Source organism: Pelodiscus sinensis, chromosome 3 (genome assembly GCF_052426305.1).
Source record: "Pelodiscus sinensis isolate ZL-2025 chromosome 3, ASM5242630v1, whole genome shotgun sequence".
NCBI lineage: Eukaryota > Metazoa > Chordata > Testudines > Trionychidae > Pelodiscus > Pelodiscus sinensis.
The window spans coordinates 94,987,366-94,998,763 of record NC_143054.1 but is presented as its reverse complement, the minus strand read 5'-3'; the positions used below and the strand labels follow the sequence as shown (position 1 = coordinate 94,998,763).

The window sequence follows — 11,398 nt, the reverse complement described above, 5'->3', positions numbered from 1 at the left end:
AAATGGTTACATGTTAATACTACACCTGACCTATGGAAATACTGGCTCTTTTCCATGAAAATATGCAAGGTCCATTGCAGGTTACTGGGGTGAGAGGAATGTACATTTTCAGGTTTCTTTCCTCATTTCTACATCGTTTTGCAAGATATTTAAGGTTTTTTAAACAAGCATCAGGGAGTTACATTATTTAACTATATGGTAATATCAGAAACATGTTTACAAATATTTATGGGATGTGAAGGCCAATTTATATTGTACATCATATGATAACCCTTTAATAACTATGTTAATTGTTAAAATTATTTTTGATGGAATAAAGAAATTGCATATTACATTGGTAGAGTTTGCCAGTTACCAAAAATAGGAAAATGACGTTTAGATTCTTTACAATTACACAAAGATTGTTTGACATTCAGTGGATATAGTCCATATCCTAACAAGACTAGGAAAGTAAATAGCCTGTTCTGAATAAAACTGTATAAACCTCCTTCATTTTATCAGGTTTACGGGACATTACAGAATATGTAGTTTCCACTCATTGGAATATTCTTGCTTCAGGTCTAGTTTAAATTCCCAAACAAAAAGGCTTTATTTATTAGTTATGGTTGCTCTCAAAATAAACCATATTAGGAAATACAAAGTTAAGAATTAAAATAGTGCAAAGTCAAACATACCATTATGCCAGTATGAATGTTGCCCATAACCCTGCGTTCTGTGCCCTTCTACACTTGCAGTATGGTACACTATAATGTACAGTAATAGGGTGAGTGCAAATGTAAAGTAATGCCATTCATGATGGATTTGAAGCAATGGGCATGAGATGAAATTCTAATACGGAGAAGACTTTGGGCATGGTGAAGTTGATTGATATGTGGTCTCTTGTGGCTTTTTTCTAATATTGACCACTGTTGCACTCTTATAAGGTGATCTGTTTCAGATACTTGGCAATGCAGCTATATTTATGATTTCATTGAACATAATTGTATTTGTTTACAACTAATGAAAAAAACATGACGGGGAAAGAATTTCACAACGTATTACACCTGTTAGATTAAAAAATCATCCCCTTATTTAAGTATAAGTTTTTCTTTGTGCTTCCTAACTAAAATAATTCAGATCTTTAATACGATATTCATTGCTTCTTTCATGGTTTGCTATTTGACTTTATGGCAAGTGTACAAACTTAAATACTCTGTCTCACAAACAGACTATAATACAGTATGAACTGGAGGTGAGTTTAGTAAAACATAAAACAGGAAAAATAAGTGAAGAAATCCCCTTTTTTTCCTTCCATCATGATTCTCTTTCACTTGTCACATTTTCTATATAGTTTCTCACGAGTTCAGAAAGCATGTTTTAGAAAGATCTGTTTCTTTTGTCAATATGTATGTTTTTAAGAAAACCCTTAATTCATGTTAGCCTGCTCTTCATGCACCTGAAACTAAACAAAACTGCTGCTGATTCTCAGACCTGTGCAGTCTTCAGCTATCACATGAAGACACTCAGACAGCTTTTTCTATATGATATAAGCATCTAAGGAATAGAGAGTTTTTTTTCCAAATGCTATGTCTCAGAAACCACCTGATAAAGTACATAGCATTAAGTCACCAGGGCTGATGAGTCCAGGAAAGTGTTGCTTATCACGTGTAAAAGCAAACCCATTACAAGGCCTTTTTGAGGGAGCAGCAGCTGCTTCTGTTGTACAATTCTTCTGCACTGACTTTCCACGATTTTATTTTCCCCATGACTTTTGTAATACAGCAGGTTATTTTCAAACCTGCTGAGTGGACTGCTTTTGTTGAACTTGTTTTCTCAGGCATAACTTCCTTTAATATCATTATGTTCTTTTGGTTAATCTCTTTCTTTCAGATCTCAGTTTCTGGGACCGGATGTGGAAGCTCAGGATGGCATCTGTGGGGTCCTTGGCCATGGCCAATTCTTCGTTCACTGAAAAAGAAACAGTCATGTTAATTAGAAGCTCTTCACTTGTTACAGAGAAAAAGTAATAGAATGGTGAGTTTACAGACATTGCTAAGGGAACCTCTTTCAGGCATGAGGAGATAGTTAAGACTAAATGCCCATTGAAGGCCTGATCCAAAACTTATTCAATTAAAAAGAAAGAATTCCATTTATTTCACCAGGCGCTTGTTATCAGGTTCTGAGTCCTTGGCCAGTTGTGCTGATGGCAATATTTCATTTTGTGTTGTGGTAGTACCCAAGGGTGCCAATCACTGACCAGACTCCTAGCACTCTAGGTGCTATACAAGCACTGAACAGACCAACGTTCCCTGTCTCATGTAACCTAAATCTAGTCTAAGGTAAGATTCAACAGATGGCTACGGCAAATGGACAGGGAGAACAAAGTAAAAAATGAGACAAAACTGATCAGAAGAAAAAACTGTGGTCACAGCATACAAGCCGTCCAACCATTTTTAAGGTTTCTGAGGCATCACACAGAGGAAAACTTAAAGGAGGAATTAAGAGGAGGACAATGAGGTCTTCTTGTGCTTGAAGAGCAGGGTGGGCGAAAGTAAGAGACAGAATTCAAAAATATACCAAGCAGACATTAGTTCTGGGTTGCATAGATGTTTTCAAATGGGTCTCAAAAATGAGGTACCCAACTCTTTCTGAATTCCTATGACAGATTGGACTAGTCCTTCAAAAGAGCTGTGCACAGTCCTTCCTGTGCCTAGTTATCCAGTCCCCATGTGATGGACTTGGACTAACCACTGGATCAGATAATTAGGATCACAGGATGATAGCCTGAGTGTAGAACCTCCTAGAAGAAGAAGCTTTCTCAGAAGGGCTCTCTTGCTGTAAGCTGGGATAGATAGTAGGAAGTGCTTAGGAGTCTCATTGTAGAGAGCTGGGAAGGAGAGTCTAGGAGTGCTAGGAAACCCAGATCTGGCAGCCTGATATGAATGTAATTGGTAAAACATAAGGCAAACCATGACTGACTAGTTTTGAGAGGTGTTGCTAAAAGGATTAGAGAGCTGAGCAAGGGGCTGTGTCAAAGGCTTAGAGACAAGCCTAAGTAAGAAGTGGCCTTCAGTATGAAGCACTGAGTTGGCGGAACGTTTTTGATTACTACAGGGCCCTTGGACCAGAACCCCAGGCACAGGAAGGCCTTGCAGGTCCACCAAAAATGCAATATAAAAATCTCCTGACAAGAAAGGCAGAGGCCTTGTGAGCCTGGAGTCAGGCTGATGATTCAGCATGAGGATTCTTGAAGATTTGACATTTTGTTGGACTTCTTGTTTATCTCCGAATGGTGATGAGTGGAATTTATGATTTGGAAAGAGAATTAAATAATTTGAAGGCTTGGGAATTGGCCAACGTGCAGGAAACAGAGGTGCCAAAAGCCAGGACAAGGAAAACCGAAGCACAGAGAACTGGGTGCCAAAAGGTAGCAAGGCTCTTTTGAAACTGGCACATATACGTCTGTCCACTTGAAACTCAACTGAATTTTTCACCTAACATTTGATGGCCTCGTGGTTCAGTGTCAACAATCTTTATTGGATATGATTTGGCAATGTACATCTAAAAGTTCTAGATCCCTTTGGCAAACTTTGCTGCCAATTAGTTCACTGATTATTCCTTTATGGTATTGTATGATGTTAGGAAACATCAGTTGCCTTAACATCCAAACCTAAAGGTGAACAAAATTCTAAACTTCAGTAGTACATTTAAACGTCTGGTTTTACACGAAGACATTCATAGGCATGGTAATCACACAGCACATTCAGAGCAACAATTCTGTTACTGTAACTACTGTCTAGGGCACCAAAAGCTATTATGCTTTCCACAATCAGTGATACACCATGGGAACAGCATGTCTTTTTTTTCCCAAAGAAAAATGTTACTTAATCCAATGGCATGGGCTCAGTCTCTGAGAGGTTGTGATCATCCTGCCCTTCCCATATTGATAAATCGGGGGGCGCGGAGTGGGGGGAATCCCACCTATATGGCAAGGAAAAAGGTTGGGAACCAGTGTGCTAGGTTTACCTTAAAGTTATCTCATCACTGCTGTGTTAGATTAATACACAGGCACCATGATGTCTCTTTACTAAACAAGAGAGCCTTTGTTGGTATTTCAAGAAAAGTCTAGTGTAAATGTTCACTTGCACAATTTGAATTCATTGTCCATTTCCTATTATTCCATTGTACCACCTGTTTAGAACAGTGGGGGTTTCTAGTGAGGGCACCTTGACTTCCTCACATTTGAAAGATACTGCATAGTGCAATGCTTTGGCACTACAGCATGTGTAATTGGCTTTTCTTTGCGCATACAGGTTGTTGGTAGTGACCACTTATTTTCAGTCAGAGAAAGGCCAAGACAGGACTGATTTAAGCTAGGAGAATGGGTTTCACTGGTGGATATGGTCAGCAGCTACAAAGTGGGGTGTTGAACAAGGGGCCGCTTCAGTACCTGTTTCAGAAGCTTGGAGAGTAACTAACAGTTCATGCATTTACAGACACATGCACACAAAATACTTGTTATAGCCAAAAGTTCAGAAACCTGGAGATGTTATGCAAATGGCATATTTCCCCATTTTGCATATATGAATATGCATCACCTTATTTACATAATGACAGCAATAAACATCCTGATTACCAGAACTTGAGCCTGATCCACAGCTATAGCATGAAAAAAACTTTGGAAACAAAGGAATTGCTGTGCCCCAGTGGACTCTGGCATCTCCTTGGCCTGGCATCCAGATAACTCAGGAGACTCTACCCTGGCTGCTCCTTGTCCTGGAATAGTCAGGGAACTGTAGCTGGGTTGGTGGCCCTTGCTACTGCTTTGCAAATCTGGCTGCTTTCCAGTGGAGATTCTCTAACTGGAATGATGTCTCCTATGTCATGGGTGAGGAGCTGAATCCCTGCACTCAAGTTTATAAAGGAGGCCACCTCTTCATTCCCCTGCCAGACATTTTGTGTGGAATGACAGGGATAAATCCATAAAGGGACTCTGGGTTGCAAGGCTCAACACTGCAGTGCCTAACCACTCAATGGAATCCACAAACCCTGCCTAAGCTTTCTGTACAATACATGGGAAAGACCGGCACCTGTGAATGGAATCCACCAAAGCCAGCCTACTTAGTGGGCAGGGTCTGAAGCGATCCAAGAGCAGGTGCTGAGGATAGGATGGGTTTTAAGCTGTCAGAAAGTCAGGGGCCAACGTTCAGGATGCGGGGGTGCCTGTATCTGCCTGGCACCCAGAGTCATGAAAGCTCTCCTAGAGCCAAGCACTGAAACCGTTTCTTTCAAGAAAGGTGGCAGCACAGGTCAAAGTCCACACCAAAGGGACAGTAGATGGAGGGAAATAACTGTCCCTTACAACTCTAGTTGGGGGACTCACATAGGAAAACCTTGTTCGGTTCTCCCATCTACCTAATACAGAGCAGGGATTAGAACAAGGGATCTCCCAGTTCTCATGGGAGTGTCTTAACAACTGTGCTGTGGGATAATCTGGCATGGCTCCCTTTTTAGTCTCTCCTGTTAAAGGAATTCAAGTGTATACAAAATACTTAAACAATTAAGTATTGACTGAGCCAGAGAGACAGTCAGAATGACTCTATAGCTCAGTAGTTAGACACCCACCTGAGAGGTGAGCAATGCCAGTTCAAATCCCTTTTCCACATCAGACAGAAGTAGGAATTGAATCAAGGTGTCTCACATCATGGCTGAGTAGCTGAACCCCTGGACTCAAGGTTATAAGAGAGGCCACCTCTTCACTCCCCTGCCAGCCAGTCTCTAATCATACAGCCTCTGCCTAGAATGGCCATGTCTTTAGAGGTGAGGCCTAGAGGATCATCACAGATCTCCATGTAAGGACTAGGTTGAGGCTCCTCTGGTGGAGGAGCTAAAACAAGGAGTCACCTGGCCCAACAGCCTCATGAAAGGTCTGAAAAGGACTGTGCTACCGGACTCCGAAGACAAACTATCATGATCTTTGAGTGCTAAGTCCTCATTCTTTCAGATACAGAGAATCGACAAGCATGCTCTTTGTGATGGCATTCCAGATACAGACAAAGGCAGCTGACATCAGTTATACCAAAACTTAGTTAATTAAAAATACCATTGGAGGCAGAAGAGAGGGCATCAGATACAATTACTCCAAAGTGATGATTTTAGTGCTTTGTCAAGAAGCTTTGATCGGTCTAATGTGGCATTGTGCCTGTGGTAATGGGATTAACTTGTGTTCAAAACAAACTGCACAGTGCTAGCGGCTGTCTGGAAAATTCCTCTAGTGCTCTTCTATGCACAGTCAGTGTTCATTAGAAAAGTCTGTGGTAGGTTTGACTGATGTTCACTGGCATGTCTAAGTCTTTGTGGGGTCAGGGTTCCTAACTTGGCATTGCTATTTTGACCTCTTCTGTGTTTCCCTTTAAGTGGTAATAAGCCACCCTTGACAATGAACAAATCCCGTTCTTTCGATTCATGGGGGTCTCTGTTCTGCTTCCAAAAGAGAACACGGGTATTTTGAGTACAGCCAAATTGAATTCTAACCTGTTCTATACGGCCAAATTGAACATGGAAGAACCTAAGCAAAACAGGCTGTCAGCTTGACAGCAGCATCAAAAGTGTTTGCTGACAAATTTGCCGAGTAAGTATTGACATGCACTGTGCCCAATACTCACAACATCCCATAGCGTCTAGACACTGGAATCCAGGGGAATCCGTGGTCCCTGAGAACTCATTGTGAAGCAAACAACAAGAAGTTTACTCTTTTCTGCTTGATAAGGACCTGATCCAAAGCCAACAGTTTCTGTCATTTGATTTGAATGTGCTTTGGATCAGGCCTGAACAGCTTTATCTTGAGCCTGGCAGTCTGAAGTGCACACAGCACTGCACAAGTCTGCTAATACAGTGGACCTACATATAAAGGAATGCAGCTCAGATCTCCTTGTGTGGATAGTTTGCTGGAATGAGACACAAGAGGAAGGGAGGTCATTTTTTAAAATGTTTATACCGTTCCCATTTTTACTGCAACGGTCCTGCTAGCCCATGGCCTGTTTTGCTTAGGGCCATTTGATTGTCCTAGCAGTGTGGAGGCTAATTTACTGTATCAGGGTGTATATGTGCTTGTGGACACGGACACACACACAGTCTTTGGTATCTGAGTAGATTAAAAAAATCTGAATGTAGTTCTCTAAATGATTATGGACCAGCTAAAGCTATGACAGGCCAGATGGGGCGCTTGATCACTGTACTCAGTAAAAAGGGCAGGTACACTGCTCTTAATTTTATTTCAGGAGTGCAGACATTCAATTGAATGAACAAACAGACTTAATCACTGTTAACCTTACACTGAATGCTTGATGGTGCAGAGGAACCCGATTTGTAGTTCAGCTGCACTATATTTTCTCGGTTGTGGTCACCTGTAATACAAATGAGCATAACTCTTTTCTGCTTCAGTTTGTGTGGTCAATAAAATTGTGGGACTTAAGCACAGTTTCAATCTGATTTCTGAACTGTGGCTCTAAGCCATCTTTCAATAGTTTAAACATGGCACAATTGATTCAAAAGGCTTGGAAGCTTTTGTTTTTAAATTATTCACTGCAGGATGGTTTAATTACTATATACCAAACATGTGTGATTATACAAGCAAGTTTGTCTGTCCTCCCCATGTCTTTCTCACCTTCTATCAGCTTGATCCTGAAGTAAGCGATGAGCAGTAAGAGGAGTAAAACCACTGGCAGGAAGATCCCAATGAAGAGAATCCAGGCAGGCAGCTCCTTCACAAATGCTGACAGTGTGTGACCCACAGCCAGCCTCAGCTGCAACATTCTTGATGAAAGATACTCTGGAGGCCTTTAACTTGGGAGCTGTGTTTTTCCCCCCTACGCGCGCACACACTTTCTGCTCTTTGCTCTGAGCATTATCACTTTGTTTGGACTTTGCTCTGTTTGTTGAGGCCTGTGATTTCTAATAGGATTGTAACGGGGTTACAAAGTTCTTAAAGTGCATGTTGGCGTGACACAATTTGCCTTGTGACTGGAAGGCTTGGATTGGTTGGCATAGGCTCTATAACTGGGGAGGTGGGGGGAGGGGAGGGAAGAGGTTAACAGCATCCCCCTCTACAAATTGTTCCAGCACTCCTGTTTGTTGGGTTTGGTTCTCTTGCATTTTTAGTAGTTTTCTTTGCCTGCCAGCTTTTTGCAGGAAAATTGATGTGTTTTTGAACACTTAGCATTTGTACTCTCAGTATTATTTATTTATTATTTGAATTACACTAGCACCTTACAGCCCTAACCAAGGTCATTGTGCTCGGCACTATACACGCACACTTGGTACGACAAGCTCTGCCCCAAATAATTTGCAATCTAAATAGATGAGATGGACCAAAGATGGGAGAAAACAAATATTATTTTCCTTATTTTCCAGATGGAGAATTGAGGGCACAGAGAGAGTTTCTCTCAGGGATCAATTTTTCAACAGGGATTAGAGATCACAGTTGGGACCAGATTTTTCCAAAGAGCTCAGATCCCATTTAGTCACCCAAATAAGCCCTGAGATTTCAACAGCTCAGTGTGCAGTGCTCTTTGGAAATTCTGGCCCCAGGTCACACCAGAAGTCTGTAGCAGAGACATAAATAAAACAGTGATCCTAAAGGCTGAGTTCGGAGTTCTAAGCAAAAGACATTCATTCCTGTAAATCATTGGAAATTTCCCCCAAACTTTCCACAGTAATTCAAATCATTTCAAGGTGTCCGACCGACACTTGGCACCTTTTAAGTTGTCTTAATTCCCACAGGATGGGTGTGATGCTTGTCGGGCTTCCTAGGGTTGTGAGGCACCTTGCTGCTATCTGCCTTTAGCATGAGAGTGCTTTTTCTGTGCCTGCTGTGGTCCAGCTCTCTGTCTCTAGCAAAATAGTAATAGAGCTGTAGCCGTGTTAGTCTGGTCTTGCTGAAACAAAAGACAGGACTATGCAGCACTTTAAAGACTAATAAGATGGTTTATTAGGTGATGAGCTTTCGTGGGCCAGACCCACTTCCTCAGATCAATTTGTGGAAGAAAATTGGCATGACCATACATACTAAAGGAGACAATCAAAAAAAGTAAACACATACAAAATAGACAAATCAGATTTTAGAACAGAGGGGGAATGAGGAGGGGAGGTTGGTGTCTATGAGATAATGATATTAAAGGTGATAATTGGGGAAGCTATCTTTGTAATGGGCAAGATAATTGGCATCTTTGTTATGGGCAAGATAATTAGCATCTTTGTTAAGGCCCATTCGTAAAGTGTCAAATTTAAGCATGAATGACAGTTCAGAGGCTTCTCTTTGAGGTCTTGTGTTAAAGTCTCTTTGAAGCAAGATGCATGTAGTCAGGTCCTTGATACGATGCCCAGTCTGGCTGAAATGGCAAGAAACTGTTTTTTCTTTGTGAAACTGTCTGATGTCTGTTTTGTGTGCATCGATTCTTTGGCAAAGCATCTGAGAAGTTTGTCCAATATACATAGCAGACAGACACTGTCGGCATATGATGGCATAAATTATATTTCTGGATGAGCAAGAATATATGTTCTTGATCTTATAACTGAAATGGTTAGGTCCAGTGATGGTGTCAGCAGAGTAAATATGTGGACAGAGCTGGCTACAGGGTTTGTTGCAAGGAAAAGTTCTAGGTTGGTATTAGTGTGGTATGTCCTGTGGCTGTTGGTAAGAATCATTCTGAGGTTAGGTGGTTGTCTATAGGAGACTATAAGTCCATCTCCCAGAGACTCTCGGAGTGTAGTATCCTGTTCCAGTATAGGTTTATTGATAACGTTTTGGAGGGGTTTAAGTTGTGGGCTATAGATGATAAGTGGTGTTCTACTATTGGTTTTCTTGGGTCTGTCTTGAAGTAGATGGTTTCTGGGTATTCGTCTGGCTCTTTCAATTTGTTTTTTTATTTCTCCGGGTGAGTAATTGAGGTTTATAAATGCTTGGTAGAGATCCTGAAGTTTCTGGTCTCTGTCAGTGGGATTAGAACAGATGCGGTTATATCGAAGGGCTTGGCTATAGACGATGGATTGTATGGTGTGTTCTGGATGGGAGCTGGCCAATTTTCTTCCACAATTTGATCTGAGGAAGTGGGTCTGGCCCACGAAAGCTCATCACCTAATAAACCATCTTGTTAGTCTTTAAAGTGCTGCATAGTCCTGTCTTCTGTCTCTAGCAGTCACTGGCAACCCCAGCATTCCTCTCCAGGTCTACCCAGAACCTGCTCTCTCTGCAGTTAGTGAGAGACACACTCCAACCCCCAAATTATTTGGGAGTCTCCGTGGAGTGTGCAGCCTCTCTTCTGCAGGTCACTCACAATATTCACAAATCAGTACACTCAAGCATACCAGTTATGCCTCCGATCTATGTTCTGCTTCACACATCACAGCATTGAAATATGTTTGTAGTGAAAACAAGAAAAAGTGTATTTAGCCCAGTATAGTGAGTCTAACAATAGCAAGTAGAAATACTGGCAACAAGTTGTTAGTTGTAACTATAGTTGTTAGTGTAACTATAACATACACTCTAAAACCTAGGCATACTTATCTTGGATACCCAGGGCTTTCCCTAGGCATATGTAAAACATGCAGCTGCATAGGGCATCCAAAAATGTGGAGCACCAAATTTTCAGGTGCTCCTATGCAGCAGTGTGTGCTTGTATGCCTGTGGCTCCTAAAGAGCTTCTCCCTGCCCCCATCCCACATGCCAGCAGCCAGGAGATAGCTAATTAGGACTCCCTGCTCCCAGACTGGAGGCAGAGAGGAACCCCTGCCTCTGGAGCTCTGTGCTGGCCCTGGAAGTCTGGAAGTCCCAGTAAGCTCTGGGGATGGGGATGAGGAAATCAGTGTGAAGTGGGAGGCAGGAAGGAAGCCACAGGTAGGAGCCACAGGGAGGTGCAATGAGGCAGGGCACAAGCAGAAGGGGAGGGAAGGGAAGCATAATGCGAACCCAAACCCATTACCTGGGCTGTTCATTCTAGACATTTGGGTTATGTGAGTTTTCTCTGTGGTCTGAGAATATTAGTGTGAGTGGTAGGTCAGGGGGCTGGAAAGCACTATCATTTAATTATTTTAGTACATTCCTAGATTTTAGTACATTCCTAGAGGGAACCATTATGATCATCCAGTCTGACCACCTGCATAACACAAGTCAAACTCACTCACCTAGCAGTTACTGCATCAAACCCACAACTTCTGTTAGTGAGAAGGAGAAAGTATATCATTTGCAAAGATAGCCAGCTTTGACTTCAAGTGATGGCAAATCCCTCACATCCCTAGGTAAGATGTTTCAATGGCTAACTGCAATCACTATTAAAATAAATGTGCACCTTATTTCTTGTCTGAATTTGCATTGGTTAAAAAAAGACCCAGGTTAGAAAGGAAGCAAAGATAGCTATAAAAT

General features: G+C 41.7%; 1 protein-coding gene across 1 annotated transcript; it reads right to left on the bottom strand.

Moving 5' to 3' along the window:
- Nucleotides 1-559: 559 nt before the first annotated feature.
- SMLR1 (small leucine rich protein 1) lies at nt 560-7,891 on the bottom strand. The gene is made up of 2 exons (XM_089777261.1): nt 7,646-7,891; nt 560-1,947 (listed from the first exon to the last, which is right to left on the bottom strand). Exons 1-2 carry the CDS (start codon nt 7,791-7,793, stop codon nt 1,838-1,840), a joined length of 258 nt encoding a protein of 85 aa, XP_089633387.1. The 5' UTR covers nt 7,794-7,891; the 3' UTR covers nt 560-1,837.
- Nucleotides 7,892-11,398: the final 3,507 nt, after the last annotated feature.

Coding starts and splice junctions, on each gene's coding strand:
- SMLR1 (XM_089777261.1), bottom strand. CDS start 7,793: ATGTTGCAGCTGAGGCTGGCTGTGGGTCACACACTGTCAGCATTTGTG. Junction 1,948..7,645: donor CAGGATCAAGCTGATAGAAG/GTGAGAAAGACA, acceptor TTTCTTTTTCAG/TGAACGAAGAATTGGCCATG.